At 43.0% G+C, this 18,133-nt stretch overlaps 1 protein-coding gene across 6 annotated transcripts in view; it reads left to right on the top strand.

The window, feature by feature from the left end:
• MID1 (midline 1) overlaps positions 1-18,133 on the top strand; it is a 422,175-nt gene that overhangs the window by 263,509 nt on the left and 140,533 nt on the right. For 5 of the 6 annotated variants that reach the window (XM_039319806.1, XM_039319559.1, XM_039319721.1 and 2 more), the window contains one exon: positions 2,212-2,307. The exons of the other annotated variant lie outside the window; for it this stretch is intronic. In XM_039319806.1, coding sequence (XP_039175740.1) covers positions 2,212-2,307 — 96 coding nt within the window. The remainder of the gene's footprint in view (positions 1-2,211; positions 2,308-18,133) is intronic. 6 annotated transcript variants of the gene reach the window in all.

Here is an 18,133-nt window from a genome sequence, read left to right as displayed (position 1 = left end):
AGTTTTGTTAAATGGACATGCTAGAGCCGTGACGGCAAACCTACAGCATGTGTGCCTCAGGCGGCACACAGAGCCCTCTATGTGGGCATGCACACCGTCCCCCCAGTCCTAGGCCATCCATGAGCAACCTGCATCAAAATCTCCCTGGTAGAGCTTGGACACAGGTTTGATTTCAATGGGGTGCAGGTTATTGCTAGTGATGCCTCCAAGAGCGGCAGACTCCTCAAAGAGGCTTGGTTCTCGGACTGTAAGTCTATTAATCGATGTGTGGAGTTACAACCTGCACACCAGGTCATGAAAGCTTGGGAGGCACGCATTTGTTCCAGACGGAGGAAGCACCCCACTGTTTGCAATCTTGATTGTCCCAACGAAGAGATAGACAACGAGGTAAGGGCGATCCTACCATCCGGAGTGCCCCCGGCTATTAGCAATTCCTGCACGCACCCATTGATGAATGAAGAATTCGTTGACAACAGCAACCCACCCCCTGGTGCCCTGGATGCTCCGAACACTCCTCCCCTTCCCCCTCCCCCTCCTCGATATTGCGTCCGACCTACTGAACAGTATAGAGCACTCCTCCCCCCCACTCTTGAGGTGAAACAAGACAGCTCTCCTCACGGCGGTTTTGGTGCTTGCATTCCGGAGGATCCGCTTATTGTACCTGGCTTGGATGCCTATTTGAAGATCGGAACCCCTGGAGTGGATGATGACTGCAACCGCCACATTAAGGGTCCCATCATGCGTTCCCAAGTAGCACGGTGGAAGCGGGAGGGCGCACGCGCGAAGACCGCAGTTGGAATTTCCTCCGAGGGGAGAGTTGAATCGGACGCCAAACTGACAGGAACGGAGATCGCAACGAACTGCTTTGCATCCCACGCACGGAAGGGCGGCGGGTTGGGGGCTATAGGGGAAGATGGGAGCATGGATGGGGTGGCATGCCCCCTGAAAGTGATACGTCAAACACGGGGGAAGGAGATAGCCGGATCCGGGATTTCATCGCAGGATCGGTCTGTAGTTACACAGGTTACTCTAGTGCGAAGTGACATGGAATGCTCGCCTCCCAGCCTAGGAGCCGCACGCAACAGAGAAGTAATCAGCTGCAAGAACTTAGGAACTCAGAAATACTTCTGACATGAGTGATGGATCAATCGACCGGGCCCCATAACGAGGTCTATGAGCCGTGTGCAGGCGCGTTTGTGCTTATAGACGAGTTCCCCCACCCTCTGGCTTTTAACACCCTGACGATGATGGCAGCAATACAGCCATCAAAAGCTAGGTTATCTATTTATTAAACATTTAATTGTTTTACCTCCTGGTGCTCGTTTTTATCTTTTGAATATGTATACACCCAGGAGACTACGTTCCTCAATTTTTAGATTAATTTTATATATATATATATATATATATATATATATATATAGCTACTGAGAAGATATACAGTAATAGCTATTAATTAAGGACATAATTATGACTTCTACTCTGAATTGAGAGGAGTAGCCCAGATGTGAGAAGGCTAGGATTATGAGCTCCAAATATACATAGAATGTATATATTGTATACACTGTATTATTGTATTTATATTCATATTTACAGTATTTATATTTATCATCATCATTTTAGCCATTTTCTATCCAATGCAGGATAAAGGCGTCTTCCACATATTTCCAACTAATACAGTCCAGAGCTTTCTTTTGCCAATTAGGCCTGCAATACTTGCTGATATCACCGGTCCATCTTGTTTTAGGTCTCTTTCATGGACGCTTTTTATCAAGTGGGATCCATTCTGTGACTGCTTTGGTCCACCTGCGATCAGTTCTTCTTACTATGTGACCAGCCCATTTCCATTTCAATTCTTTTACTCTCTTGAAGATGTACTTTTATTTGTTCTCTAATCCATGTGCAGGTCTTTCTATCTTGTCTTGTAATGCCAAGCATGTATCTTTCCTTGGCTCATTGTGCCACTCTTAACTTTTGTATCAATTGTGAGGTTAGTTTCCATGTTTCACTGGCATATGTTAGAATATATTTATATTTATAAATATATATATATGGAATATATATTTGCAGGCAAATCATCTTCCTTCCTACCAATGAACAAACATTTGAAGATCAATTTATTTTAATTTCTCAAATAATTTTATTTACATGTACTGTTTTTATTTTATATGTAATGCTAAGTACTATACCAACTCTTCTTTTTTTTTAATACAGCAAAATTTAGAAAGTAATCTTACCAACCTTATCAAAAGAAACACTGAACTGGAAACACTTTTGGCTAAATTAATTCAAACTTGTCAACATGTAGAGGTAAGTAATAATTTCAGTGATATTTAATTCACAATTCTTTCTGAATATGTGACATTCTGTTTTACAGACTTTTAAAATAATCATAATATTACAGTTTGAATGTATTTATTTATTTTATATTTGTTGTTGTTTGACTCTTGGTGACTTTATAGGCAGGTATATAGGCAAATGTGTAGACCAAATAGATAATTTAGTATCTTATAGAGCAGTCAAATAATTGTCATGGAGAGTTCATATTTTGTGTTGAATAAAATAATATTTGCTTATTGTTAACACATATCTTTTTTAAAAAAATTCAATAAAAGACAAAATATTTCCAATAATTAAAGGCAGATTATATAAAAAACATCTTAATGTATGTATACAATTCATTTAATGGTTAAATTATAAAATAAAGAAAAAAAGAATTCCTGTTTTTCTAAAATATATTGCTCTACCAGTAGAAAAAAATAGACAGATAAATAATTTTATGTTAGTATATTGTTTTAGTTATATTTTCTGGTGGTTTCTTTGAAGTCTGGAAGTAATAAAGTTTGAATGAACAATTAGTAATATGAAATACAGATTGCTTTCTGCAATGAACAAACTGTAAGGGAATTCATACATGATGACAAGTGAGCCCAAGAGATTTCACAAGATCCTGGCATGAACTAACGATATGCTCTAAAATATCCTCCATAATTCTTTGTGGCACATAGTGGCTCTTTAACAGATAGATTAATGTGGACAAGATTCCCTGGAAACAAAAACAAATTGACCTTCAAAATTAAAATGCATTATTTCCAATTTTAATTCTAGCTATATTTCCTAAAGTGTCACATGTCCTCTACTTTACTTTGACAGTCATATCAAAAAAGTAAATTCAATTGCTAATATGGTATTACTGTTTATTTATTTGTTTGTTTGCTGCTCATCTCACTACAAGTTTATATTTAACTCAAGAGAAAAAAAATCTACTGTTAATATTTTATTAATTGTCCATAAAATAATCAATTGGTTAAGTAAGATATACTGTAATTTTCTATTAGGAGCCCTGGTGGTGCAATGATTAGAATGCAGTATTGCTGTGCTGCTCCGCTCCCTCACACACACGCACATACAGCAAGAGTTCTACAGGTGTTTATTCAGACCCCCTCCAAACATGTCATCAGAAAGCATCCCCATTGCGCAGGTTTGGATTCTGAACTCAGCACAGGAAGAGCCAGTGGGAACCGAGTCCAAGGAACAAACATGAAGTCCAGGAAAGCAGTCCATGAGTCGAACGGGTGAGGATACACAGCACAAGCACACAAGGCATGGAACTTGGCATGTTGCTCCAGCAACACTCAATTCCTTGGGGTGGGATTAAATAGGTGATGCCTGTGTAGCCCTTCACGAGAGGCAAGGTTGCTTCCTCGCAATTAGTCTAGCCAATCAGTGTTGTACTTGTCTCCTCTCTGCCTTATGTGTCCTTGGATCAGGAGAAAGTATAGACTCATACTCCTCCTTTAAACTTGTGTCCAGAGAGGGGTTCAGGGGCAGATCCATGACAGTTGCAGAGTAATTCTGCCCACAGTCTGGAGTTCGATCCTGATGGAGCTTGAGGTTGACTCAGCCTTCCATTCTTCCAAGGTCAGTAAATTGAGGATCCAGATTGTTGGGGAAAATATACTGACTTTGTAAACTGCTTAGAAAGGCTGTAAAGCACTGTGAAGTATATATACTGTATAGCAAACAAACACAGTAATACCATAAGAAAAATGGAGGCACTCTATACTTCCAAATGTGTGACTATTGACAGTTTCGGGACTTGATCTGGAAGATGCCCACATTGGAGAAAGCTGGTCAGTGACCATTCAAAGTTAAAATAGGCTTCCTGAGCTGCTTTTGGCCACAATGCAGTACATCTCTAAACAGTGTTAAGTGCAAATTAACAAACTCAGTTCTGTGAACTTAATTAACCTATTCATGACTGCTGCCTGTAACTGACAAGACTTTAATTACTTTCATACTTTCAGTTTGTGTTTGCCCCCTGAGTGGCTTTGGACTTGGAGGCAGGAGCACACTAGGCAAGGAATCATCCTAGTACAGTGATGGCAAACCTTTTAGAGACCCAGTGCCCAAACTGCAACCCAAAACCCACTTATGTATCGCCGGGTGCTGGGTGGGCATGGCCCACTGGGTGGGCGTGGCTATGGTGGGCATGGCAGACTGAGTGGCTGTGGCCAGCTCAATGTTGCTCCTGGGGACGGATGCCTGTGGGGGCTGGGCAGGATTGGAGGAGATGCAGTGGGTCTCTGGTGGGTGGACAGGAGGGTGTCTTCCTCAGCTGATGGCTTGGAGGAGAAGGGCAGCTAAACTCCCAAACGCTGCCCTCTCACGAAAGCAGGATGAAAACTCCAAAAAGCAACAAGGAAAAAAAGTTAAAACAGAAGAGTGTCTCGCAGTGGTTTCCTTCTCCACTTCCTTCTAGCTGCAGTTTAAATATGTAAAGACCACAAAAGAAAAAACTTGGCTTTCTCTCGTTTTAATTCAAAAGGAAGGAATGGGAGGATTGGGGGGGGGTTGTTTCAAAGGAAGGGAAAGAGAGGGGCTGGGGGAACACAGCAGGTGAATGGCGATGGGTAAGGCTTCTGGCTATGCAGGGGGGCGTTGGGGCGCATTCTCTTTAAAAGAGCAAAACAAGGCAAAAAATAAAAATCCCCCACTCACTCCACCTCCCAAAAACACAATAACAGAACTTTCAATGATACAAACAGTCCTTGGAGGCCATCTGGGTGGGCGCAATGCCCCTCTGACTCCCCCTTCCAACACTTACCAGAGCCTCTTAATCGCAGAATGTTGGGCAGGGGGGTCCCCCCTCTTGAATCGGGGTGCCAGCTCAGCAGCTCCAAAGTGGATTGGTACGGTCTGTCATACCCTCATGTCACTGGGGGGGGGAGAAGGAGCTGGACTAGAAAAATGCCCATCCAATGCCCAGCAACTGCTGCCAAGGTAGCTCATCTCCTTCCTTTTGGGAGAAAGGTGGCCAGCAAGCCCGGGGACCGGGGCAGAGTGGGGGGCACAGGGGAGACTCCTGAGCTCCACAGCTCTTCTGAGGGGGGAGGAGGAGAGTAGGGAGGGACTGTGCTGGGATCGGGGCTCTTCATGCCCTCCGCTGCCCACAGTTCCGCTTGCCTGGCAGGGCAGGGGTGCACTTGGAAGGTGGGAGAGACAGCACTGCGATCCACAGAGGAGACAGCTAGTTCATCCCTTGTAGAATCGGGGTGGCAGAATGATCCCATGAGGCAGCTACAATCTTTAGAGAGAACGATGACCTGGTTAAAGGGGAGAGAAACCAGGGATCGAAACAATGAGACAGCTCCCTACATGATTGGGGCAATAGGCTACGACTTCCATGGGAGGGGATGATGGACCAATGGCATGTCATGGCCATGAACCGGGGATAGATGCGCAATGGCGATCTGGAATGAGGGGGGGAGGTGGAGAGCAGGAACGCCAGAACAGCCATCCTTCGCAGGACTGGGGCGGGAGAGTTACAGGCAGAAAAACAGCGGCCTTGGGATGGGGGAGGATAATGGCCCAATAATGTGCCCTAATTGCAGCTTGAGAAACAGCATCTGAGATCCCCCCAAGAGGGGAGGGGAGGGAGACAAGGCACAGAGATGTTTTGACAGCCACCCCCCAGGTGCTTGTACACGCACCAGAAGAGCGATTGAGGATCGAAGAACAACCATCGAGGCCAGGGACAGTCTGCCAGATGCGGAACAACTCAGCGCATTACGGACAAGCACAATCAACGGGCCGATGACACGCTCGAGAAGCTTGGCGCAGAGAGAGGTCATTATATAGGCTGGCTCCCAGATCTCCTTTTACTCCAACTCTGACGATGTCGGCATTCTGGCCGACAAAAGCTTAGTGATTTTTTAACCACAGGCTTGTTTACATTAAACAGTCTGGTTTATTCTATCCTGGTGTTTGTTTTTCTTTCTTTTAACTTAGGCTAATATGATGCCCAGGGTTCGCATATACGTATGAATGAAATTCACTAGCTGGAGCATAGTATTTACTTGAAGAGAGTTTCTTTAATGTCAGGGCCCACTTCAAAACTTCATCCCAAGAAAGCAGGACTCTTGGAACAGTTTCTTTCCAAAAGGAACTTTTATTAGGAGAAGCTGATAGCAGGCATGATAGACAGGATCTGAGAGTTTCCTGCTCAGATCAATAGGTTAAAAGAGTCCCAAGCATAATCTCACTCTGATAGTTCATCCAGTCAGTTTGAATGGGCCAATCCCCAGAAGTTAAGTCCACTGTGGGAAAGGAGCTGATAACGGGGTCCTTTCCCATGCTTGTGAAGATGATGTTGGGTCTTCGCACCTTCCCTTCCACAGCAAGAGATAAGCCAGATGGCCGGAGGCACATTTATTTCTCACCCCAAGGTAACATTAAGGAAGAGACAGTTCAAAGAGTAAGTATGTTGGAACAGCGGAAAGGATACATTGTAGCAAAGCAGAATAACATCCCCTCCCCCTCAGGAGAATGGCAGAACCCTCAGAAAGAAATGAATTAGGAAAGAAATGAGATAGATTCCCCCCCCCCCCCAGGAAAGAATGGGTTCTGACATCTAGGCCATTTATATGTACAACAAATTAGCAAATGTGACTACATCCACAGCTTGCCAAATTATGGTTTGTGAAGTATTGTGTTCTCATTTGAGGCATAAAAATTTAGTTTGTATTTAGACTTGACATATCCAAACTAAGGAATGCTGATCTTATTTATATCAGTGAGAAACCAGAATATTAAACTAGAATAAAGAAGAAAGGAAAAAGAAAAAAAACTTGTTACTAAGACATTTCTTCATGTCTTCTTAATTTATGAAATCTGATGATGGTGTCAGTGTGTTTTTTATATAATGACAGCAAACAGTTATTAATGGTTTACTAGGTTTCTATGGGGAGAACACCGTGATGGCCTACAGTAATTTCCAAGGGGCAGTATATTTCAAATTCTTTGTCCTATCAATTAGAGCCTTTCTGCAGTTGAATAACATATAAATTATGAAAATAATTACCTAAAATTATTTACAGTAATCATTATAATCATGCCTTAATTTATTTTGTTAATTTCTAAGGCCACTGGGCCTTTATCGAGTTTGTCCAGAGTGTAGTCTAGGCAATTTAATGTTATTGGTACCTGGTTATTTTCCCCAAATTTTCACTTATTTATGCCTATAAAAATTACTCCTAGATAGCTGGAGTTTTCTTTGGCTTGGATCGATAGAGCTGGCTGGCATTCCAGACAATTTTAGGCTCAGTTTATCTCCAATTCAGCCATTACAACATCAAATGGTAGCTCGGGGACTGTGGAAGGGCTCCTGAATCAAGATTTATTTCAAACCAGGAGTGATCTTTTTAAAGAAATGCAAGAATTTGCAAACATGGATTAATAATATTTGTAATGTTATATATTAAAATATATTATACATATTTATATTCTAAATATAAATATATTAAAGCATTTTTCAGTTCATACATTTTCTCAAGATTTTACATGTGCTCCTGGGTTCCTGTGTATATATTTTAACCATTTAGAATTTCAAAATGATTGGTGTATTTGTTTACACATCTCTAATATATTTTTTTCTGTAAGAAAGAAAAGTAAAGAAGAGTAGATTTCAATGCATCTAAGATAGGCTCCCATTCAGTCTATCTAAGAAACTTCGAATGAATGAAACAGCACTAACATTAAAATCAACAGCTGAGAGTAAAAACTTTGATTTGATGGGTGCATATTGCTTTATATCGTTACAGATTAGAAACAAAACACAGGACAGCTACCCTTTTGTTACAAAAAGACTTAGGTAGCTATAAGAGCCGATGCAAAAATAGTGTTTTTGCATAATTGGTATTTCTGATATTCTAAGATAAGATAAGATAACCTTTATTGTCATTTTTTTTACTGTGGGCACAACGGCACACATCAAAAATGAAATTTAGTTGTCTGCTCTCAAAGTGAAACACATACATGACACACACCTAAACATACTATGAGCAACATCCCTACATATACCTAGCAAATAAATATTAAATACTGTCTGAAGTAAATGTGTAGATATTGTTTCATATTCTTTTCAAACATTATATCAAATACATGACCCTCCTTATATTTAATCCACCCTCTCCTTATAGCTCTTCAAACTGTGCATCAAGAAAGAAGCTGAGCTGTGGCTTCCGGTTCCAGTTCGCGATGTCACTAGTCACACGGGGAGACTTCTTTCCTCGTCGGCTAGCATTCCCTCCGTCGGTGGACCCTTATACGGGTCCAAAGTCGCCTTGGAGGGTGCGACTTCCATCGAGGAGGCTGCCGGTCCTCCAGCTGTCCAGACGAATTGCTGAGGACCGACAGAGAAGAAGATCGGCCAGTAAAATGGCCGATCGCCCTGCCGCTTCAGACTGAAAGTCAGACAACATCTAAGCTTTGAGTGCCCCCGTGGTGAATCCAGTGAGAATTGTTTCTTGTAACTCTCTCTTTTTTACTTTTTTTTTGTTTGGGTACCTGTAAGAGCTTTTGGAATTATTTCCCTGGCTTGGACAGGCGGCTTCTGTTTTTTTTTGGGAAGAAAAGCATTTTATAAATACTAAAAAAGACTATATTTTACTTTGATATATATTTTATTTGGATGCTAAAAAGGGAAAAAAGATGGAAAAGATTTTCTCTCTCCTCTCTTTTTAAGAACTGTATTATTTTTCTTTTTTATATATATATATTACTTCAAAAGATAGAAAAAAGGAATTGATTTTTAGAAAAGACTTTTTTTAACTCACTGAGGGCATCTAGTGGCAAAAGGTTAATACTGTGTTTTCTGCTTATTTTCCTACTGAATCTCAAAATACTTTTGAGGGAAAGATAAGATGTGCAGCTGTGGAAGCTGTGGGGGTGGATGTTATTTGCATTAAATATAGCCTCCACAAAAAGAAAAAGAGATCTTCTTTTAAGCATTAGTATTAAAATGGAGAAACCTCAGCCACTATTGAACTGTGCACTTATATTGGAAAAGATCTATGAGGTCACTGCAGAAATATGTGCTACATTTAAAAACTGTACTTTAGAATCAAGATCTAGAGATTCTACTACATTTGATTAAACTGATGTTCAGGCTACAACTGATTATGGTATAAATCAAAATGTACCAAAAGAGGAATCTACAGAGATAGAAGAGGAATTTACTTCATCTGACAACCCTCTCTTCAGCAACTTAGAGAATCAGAAGAAGCAAAGACTAAGATCTCAAACTACAAAGCAACGACGCTGCAAGGAGAAGAGAAAAAGACGTTTACTGCAGAGGAAGGGATTTATATTTATTCAAAGATTAGTACAAGCAACAAGGATGGATTTATTGGTTGAAAGGGAAAAAAGACGTTTACTACAGAGGAAGGGATTTATATTTTCTCAAAGATTATTACAAGCAACAAGAATGGATTGGTTGAAAGGGAAGCGCTTTTATGGAAGCCTGTGTGGCATAGAAAAAAAAAACCGAATTAGACTGAAAAAGAAATCTAAAACTGTTTAATGGATTAAAAGGCAATGCTAGTTTTATGGATTGTTTTAAGGATAATGATCTAGAGTTAGAAGTAAGAAAAATTCAATTATATACATGTATGTTTAAATTAGTTAGATTATTTTTTTGCTTTATGGAAATTTGCTTGGTACAGAAATATGAAAGTTAAAATTAGTATGGAAAAAACAAAAAAGAACCTTGGCTTTATGGATTGTATTAAGGATAAAAAATACATATACATATACATATATATACTTTTTGTTAAAATTAAAAAACCAATAAAATATATTAAAAATTCTATTTTTCATGAAAAGCATAAACCAATTATATCTACTAGGTTATCTGAACAGAGATCAGGAATCATCTCTTTGTCATTTGCTAAAGGACTGATAGAAATGTGGATACCATCTCCTTTTCCTATATTGTATCTGTTGGTCCAGCAAGAGGGAGAGACTGTTTTGAAATGTGTTTGGCATTTATGAAAATCCTGCATTATTTAGTCAAGAGAATGAAAATGTTTTAGTCTGTTGCACAGGACATAATAGAAATACTGTGGAAAAATCAGGAACAATTAGCCAGAGAGAATGGGGAGAAAACTTGTTTTCCTGGACTGTAGCTGATTTAAAAGTCACAATTTTAGCCAATGTTTCCTAACAAATCATGAATCACGTACAAATATCATTCTTAGATTATACAGCACCAGAAAAATATTTTTTCTCTAGGTATTGAAACTCACATGTGCTCATTCTATTTATAGTGGAAACACTTTTAACTTAGTTGTAGACATCTATTTTAACCTACCATGTTTCTCCGAAAGTAAGACCCGGTCTGATATTATTTTTGCCTCCAAAAGAAGCATTAGGTCTTATTTTGGAGGGATGACTTATATTTTTTGTGACACCTGCCTCGCCTCGTGGTGGCGGCACCAACAGCCTTGTCCAGCAGGAGCCCACGTGGCTGCCAACCCACTTCTGTGGCCACTCGCTGCAAGAGGCCGCATGGCACATCATACCGCTGCCACCACAATGAGGTGAGGCAGATGGGAGAGGGGGTGGAGCTGCCCCATGCGCCCCACACCCACTTACTTCAGGGCCCCCCAGCCAGGCTATTCCTTGCTCGGCGACCTTCCCTTTCACTCCCCTCCTGAGCTCAGTCTGACCTTCCAACTTCTTGCAAGATCTTTTTTTTTTTTTTTTTTTTGCAAGAAGTTGGAAGGTCTGACTGAACTTTTTTTAGTCCCACAAACTCTGTTTCCCTGCAGCAGGAGAGAAACGCACCAGAGCTGGAAAGCAGGTTAGTGAAGAAATGCTTTCAGGAAAAGAGAGAAGCTGGGCAGTGGTGCACCATATTCTACAGCAGCGCTAGGAGGAGAAACGGCAGGAAATGGGGCTGCCATTTCCAGAACGGAGAAGGGAGACATGGCGCGATGCAGTGTGGCAAGCAAATGCTCTTCTCTGCTCTGCATCTCTGTGCAGAGCTGCTCCCTCCCTATTTTCTATTCTCTCCAGTGGCGGCGCAAGTTATGGGAGAGTTGACAGCGAAGGAGGCAGCGGCTGCCACAGAGCAGGGCAAAGTATGAAGAAAGCCCCAGCAGCGGTGCACAGCAGCGATGGAGCCTTTTGCTATCACTCTGTCTAATTTTGGGGAAAACACGGTAGCTTCATGATCCACATACAGACTTGGGTCAAAAGAGATGGTTTATTTTAAGTCCAGGTTCTGTAAACCCTTGAGAACAAGGTGGAGAGGTTATCTTGATAAAGCAGTCTTGCACTGGGGCTGCAAACCTCATTTATGAAAATCTTCAGGGCAGAATAACATTAAGCTTACAAGGAGCATTAATGCTATTTAAGATACCTTGCAGTCTCCTTCTCGTGTGCCAGCCAAGTCAAAAATCCTCAAAGGAGAATGTAGGAAAGTGAAACAGAGATGGATGTTTTTAAAAAATTAAAATAGAATTTAATTACAGGAAATGTAATTGCCAGTATTTTCAAAAGATTTCTGTAACAAAGACGTCTTTTAAGTCCAGTCAAAATGGGTCTCTGCCTTCAGTTTTCCATGAAATAGACTAAGAAAAATCTTTAGTTTGTGGTTGAGCAAAAATTAGAACTATGCTTTTGCAATCTGTCCTCAAATACACTACATTAAACGATAATAGGGCTTTGTTTGTTGCAAAACAAATAATAATTTTCTCCATGTTTTCCTCATGTGGCACAGCACTGTTCTTTATCTTTTTTTTAAAAAAAATCAAATTTAAATTTTGGAACAGTTCAGTTGTGTCTCAGAGAAACAGAAGAAGCAGTTGTAAGTTTTTGCAGTTAGTCTTTGACTTACTACCACAGTTGGGACCAGAATTTCCATTGCTAAATGATACAGTAATAAAGCAAAACAGCATGTGATTACATCACTTAGCAACAGCAATTCTGGCACTCCCCATTGCAGTCATTATACGAATGCAGCCAGCCATTAGCTGAGAAGCTGCCCCAATCCTGTCAAGGCTTGGTTCCTTCCAGCTCTGAGCCTCAGTAAAGTGAGGAACTCTCTCCACTTCTGCCCATCCGCTATCTGCTTCCTATCTCTGCCTTTTTTGTCATCCTGCATCCTGCCTTATGTGAGGAATAAAAATTCAACTCCAAGGGTGTTGGAAAACAAAACAAGTTTTATTGAAGTTTTTGCAAAAGCGATGGAACTCTTGGTAGTGGCAAATCCCAGAGTTCACACACAAATCAATTTTTGCATAGGTTTTTATACCCTGTCCCGTGCATCATGCCACATCCTTCCAAAGTAAGCCCAGTTGATAGGCCCACCCGGTCATATGCTTTCCGATCACCTAGTAATCATTTTAATTACCAATTATTAGATCAAAAAGGCCCCTTTTGTTCCTGTCTTATCTCCCCTTCCTTTTCTGTGACATGGTTTGTAACATCCTGATAACTCGGGGTATAGCCTTATCTACAAGGTGAATTGCCACCCATACGAATAATTGCAATTATAAAGGATTTATGTCTTCCCTTGTTTTTCTATAAGAATGCCTGCTTTGCATCTAGAAGCTATGTGTGTAACAGAGTTCATGCTTCGGTTTAATATGGCTGCACTTTGGTTCATAATTATACTTTAAAATACTAGCTCTAGGCAGTTTTTATAAAGAATAAACTTATATAAATGAATAATATGTTATTCATAAGCTATATGCTATTCTGCATTAATGTGCACTATTCTAAATGTATACTTTAAGTCAGTCTATATAGTTTCTATTCCTCCAGTTTACCATATCTCCTTTTCTAAAAATACCTTACTAAGTGCCTCTATATGCCTATTTCTGTAGCAAAAATGGAAAATCACAACATGTACATTTCTTGTGTACCTCACACTTACTAGGCAGCAAGCCTAGTAATTCATAACTATTTATTTGTCTTTAGAATCTTTAGAATCTCTAGAACCCAAAACCATACATAAATCCCAAGAAAACAAACAATGAGATAGGCAGAGACAAGAAAAAAGAAAAACCCAAACAACAATCAGGAGATGCAGGAAACATACCCACGAAGAGGCATAAGAGTCTTAATTGCTGGCTGCTGGTTCTGGATCGCAGCGCTGGCGGATGTGCGGAGAGAGCACTCTCTCCACCACCTGGTTTCCCTTTGTCGGGCGACCCTGAAAAAGATCATAAGTCGCCTTGGAGGGGCGACGACCGTGAGGAGGACCCTTGACAGATTGTGGAAGGGTAGCAGCCCTTCCATTTGATCCCAGGCAGCTCCTTTGGACTGTCGGAGAAAAGATTGGCCATCAACATGGCCGATCACTAAGCCATGCCAGCTGAAAGCCAAAATTACTACCAAGCACAACGAAAGCACTGCGGAAGATTTGGGTGAGACATTTCCTTACCTTTCTTTTACCCCAACTACCTTCCTGTGAAAGCCTTCTGAAATTTCTTCCCCGCTTTTAACACAGCGGCATCTGCCTACTTTGGGAAACTAAGCTTTGAAAAGAAAAGTATAACTAATCTAAACAACTAAATGACTGGATTTCCATTCTTTGGATACTTTGGGGACCCAAAAAGTTTCTATTACAGGGACCTATCATCTTATCTGTTTGTTAAGTTGAAAAAAATATTTTTTTAAACTGGATAAAAGCCTAACTGGTGTCTGAAAAAAGATTTCATAGCCTACTGGGGACATCTTGTGGCGTAGTGTGCTACAGCAACTGAATTTTTTTGACTGTGAGGCCTGCTTACTCCCTAGATTTGTCCTTCACACTATCTAAAAAAGATAAGAACCTGAAACAGCTGGGTGATGAAAACAACTTCTAGGAATAGTAGAGGTGGACATTTGCTGACTTTTACTAAACATAGCCTCCACCAAAAGACTATCTCTAATCACCATAGAAATGGAGGAATCGTACCCACAACTTAACTATAAACTTATACTAGAAAAAATCCTTGAAGCCACTGAACTAATGAACTCCAGAGTGAAAGACAAAGATGTCACCTTAAAATTACAACTCAAAAAGCAACAGAAACTGATCAACAAACACAATATATTGAGAACTTAGACAATCTAGACCCATGGTGGCGAACCTATGGCATGTGTGCCACAGGTGGCATGCAGAGCCATCCTTGTGGACACGGGCGCCATCGCCCCAGAGAGAGGCTTGGCCGGACTGCTCCCCTCCCCCTATCCACGTGCACCAATCATGCATCCGAGCTCCAAAGGCTTGAAAAAGGCCTCTGCCGCCTGGATCTAAGGCTATAGACCGATTTCACGCCCCCCCCCCAGCCAATCCAGGCTCCAGAGTCCTTTTCCAACCCTCCAGAGCCTGGATTGGGCTGCTGGGGGGCTGCAAAATCACTCCATAGCCATGCATCTGAATTGGGCTGGGCTGGACTGGCTGGGCAAAGAGCCTCCTCGCCGCTTCTTCCCCATGCTGGCCACGCCCACCATGGCCATGCCTGCCCAGTCTGATGTGACCACCATAGCCATGCCCACCCAGCAGGCCATGCCTACCAGTGGGCCACGCCCACCTGGCACCCGGCAATACATAAGTGGGTTTTGAGTTGCAGTTTGGGCACTCAGTCTCTAAAAGGTTCGCCACCACTGATTTAGACAATTGAACAACAGTTATAACACCGGACATGTCCTTTTATATCTAGCCAGATGAAACTGGAAGAAGAAGAAGTCCAGATTAAACTTGTTATATCTTCAGTTCTTTAGGCCATTGAACAAGGCAGAGTGTTGAAACAGCAAACAAGTTTATTAACTCAGAACAGAAGCAGCCCTAAAGGTTGCTGCACAACTATTTATACAGTTAGCCTTTACATCAGGGCTTTTCAACCTTTTCACCGATTGTACCACTTTTAGAATATGGCAACATTCGAGTACCACCAGTCACCTAGCGAGGTGTCAAAAACTTGAAGAAAAAAAATGGGAAAAAGTGATAAAGTACAGGTAGTCCTTGACTTACAACAGTTTGCTTAGTGACTGTTCAAAGTTACAACGGCACTGAAAAAAATGATATGACCATTTTTCACACTTATGACCATTGCAGCATCCCCAGGGTCATGTGATTTACATTTTGATGCTTGGCAACTGATTCATACTTACGATGGTCACATTGTTCCAGGGTCATGTGATCGCCTTTTGCAACCTTAAGACAAGCAACGTTAATGGGGGAAACTAGGTTCACTTAACAACCATGTTACTAATTAATCTCTCCCTCTTTCTCCCTCTCTCTCTCTGTCTCCCTTTCTTTCTCTCTCCCTCTTTCTTTCTTTCTTTCTCCCTCCCTCTCTCCCTCCCTCTCTCCCTCTTTCTCTCTCCCTCTCTTTCTCTCCCTCTCTTCCTTTCTCTCTCCCTCTTTCTCTCCCTTTCTTTCTCCCTCTTTCTCTCCCTCTCTCTTTCTCCCTCTCTTTCTCTCCGTCTGTCTCCCTTTCTTTCTCTCTCCCTTTCTCCCTCTCCTCTTTCTCTCTCCCTATTTCTCTTTCTCTCCCTGTCACTCTCTCTTTCTCTCTCTCCCTCTCTCTATTTCTCTTTCCCTCTTTCTCTCCCTCTCTCTATTTCTCTCTCCCTCTCTTCCTCTCAAAGATCCTTAAAATCCTTAAAAATTATGCTTGGGTGGAAGACTTTTTCTTTTAAAGATGGGGTGGGTTGGCAGACAAGTACTCCAAAAAACAAAAGGAAAAAAAGTGCAAATAGGCATCCAGTAGCTAGCTTGAAGTTTGAATGACTTCTTTCTCTTGCCAACGGCTTCTAGGAGGAGCAAAAGACATCCAGCACTGCAACCAGGCGCTCTGGACTGGCCATTCCAGGGCTTCCTGCAATGGCTGACTTAGTTGTTTACAACCTCTTGTTGTCGCTTGAGGGGGGGAAGAGACACAGGCAGGAGAGATTACTTCTTTCTCATCCGAGAGGGAAGTTATGTCAACCGTCGACTCTGTGTCGAGTCCCGTGGGCCCGACATTCGCAGACAGGCGGGAACCTGCCCACCGACCCACCGCCTCCCCATTGCCCTCCATGCCGGCTGGCTCTGTTGCCAGGCCTCCCAGCTGACAAGCACACATTCGGGGGGGTCACCAGCTGACGGGTGCAGAAGATCGGTGCTGCAGCAGCCTCCCAGCCACCCGCTTCAGCTGGAGTAATTGCCAGGGCTTGCATGGTTGCCGGCAATGGGGAGCACATCAGCGGCCATTGGGACCATGCCAGCGGTTCTGTGCCATGGAAGCTTGAGGCACGGGATGCGGAGTGGTGCCACGGAAGGCGGCAGGACAGGGGGGAGGGGTTACCTGCATCTGCCAGCCAAACTCTGGAAGCCTGCCTGAATGAAGAATTTTAGGGGGCGTTGAAAGTGAGACAGACTTAGGGCTGTATTAAGACAATAGATGGCTGCATAAGGAGAGTGGAAGGGAGGCAAATTTGGGGTAGAGCAGAAAACACAGGGGGAAGGTGTTAGGAAATAAGTGCCAAGGTACATGGTGCCTTGCAAGGGATTCCCGATTGTTCCGCAATTGTTTTTCCTCTCTCCTCTGCACAAGAAAAACTTTTGCAGTGTAAATATGAAACCAGGTGTTCCTGTGAGTTGGCACAGGAGGTCTGGGAGAGGTGAGGACAAGCTTGGCGTTTCCTCTCTCCCAATCCCCCTCCTCTTCTTCACCCCCTTCCCCGGCCTGCCTCGATCTGAGCTCACAGCTCCGTGGCTTTTCTTTGCCTAGCCTAGCCAAGCAGGCTCGACATGAACGGGCTGGGGGACCGGTCGAGGACGACATGCGGGGTGGCAAAGGAGACCAGTGGCCACGGCCATTCTAACTGGCAGTGTGGTTGTCAGCTCCATGGGCATCCTGACTTACAGCTGAGCGGCTCCGACTTCTGGCCGTCAAACAGCTGAGTCCTCCGGGAGGCAACATGAGGGCCCTGAGGGGTATCGCAAGCTCGTGGAGGGGGGAGGAAAAGAAGATGGAAGAGAGTAAGTCCGCAGCAGAGAGAGAGAGAAGGGGGAAAAGGAGGGTGGTTGTGATGTTCGCACTCAGGGCTGCGACGTGAGCGGTCTCAAACCCCTTCCTGCCAAGGGAGTAGACGGCTCTGTCTCCTATCAGACTAGCGATTGTTGTGAAGTAAGAAGAGGGAGGGGAAGGGCGATACGGATCCCGCTGACCTGTGTGCACGAGAAGAAGTCAATCCGGTTGCTGTACAATGAGTCCCTGGGGAGGGCGGGGCTTTGCCCTGCACCTATGCTCTTCACATGCCTCCTGCAGGGCACATTCGGTAGAGTTCATGCAGGCTGCTGCCAAGCAGCATATTTTCCACAAACAAGTGAGGTGGGAAGGAGCGGAGCGGGGGGAGGAAGGCAACGCCATGGGGGGAGGAAGGTGACACCACCTACCACCAGTCCGATGGTCACATACCACCAGTGGTACGTGTACCACTGGTTGGAAAGCCCTGCTCTACGGGCGGTGGTGTGAATGGTCTCTCCGGCATCGCCAAACGCTTATCCTAGGTCCATGGGGCTCATCCGAGCTGAAAGAAGGCTCGTGGGGGCGATGGAAGGTGTGGGTGATCTGCTGCTCTGCCGTCGGTGGCGACTGGTGAAGGGTAGCGGATAAACCCGGTACCGAGCAGATTGGGAAGAAGACAGCCAAAAATGGCCACTGAAGCTGACAGCTGGACGGAGTAAGTGAGGAAATAGCAGAACGATGATAAATTGGATTTGACTATAGTGACTTTTTCCCAAAGCTTTGTGAGTGGTTTTGGTAGACGCATCAAAAGAGAGAAGTTGCTGTTGATGCTTCCGGTGGTGATT

The sequence above is a fragment of the Crotalus tigris genome, unplaced genomic scaffold (assembly GCF_016545835.1).
Source record: "Crotalus tigris isolate CLP2741 ecotype Arizona unplaced genomic scaffold, ASM1654583v1 scf7180000017543.2237141, whole genome shotgun sequence".
Lineage (NCBI taxonomy): Eukaryota > Metazoa > Chordata > Lepidosauria > Squamata > Viperidae > Crotalus > Crotalus tigris.
Note: the sequence above shows the minus strand (reverse complement) of the source record. Positions and strands in the feature narration are given on the sequence as shown.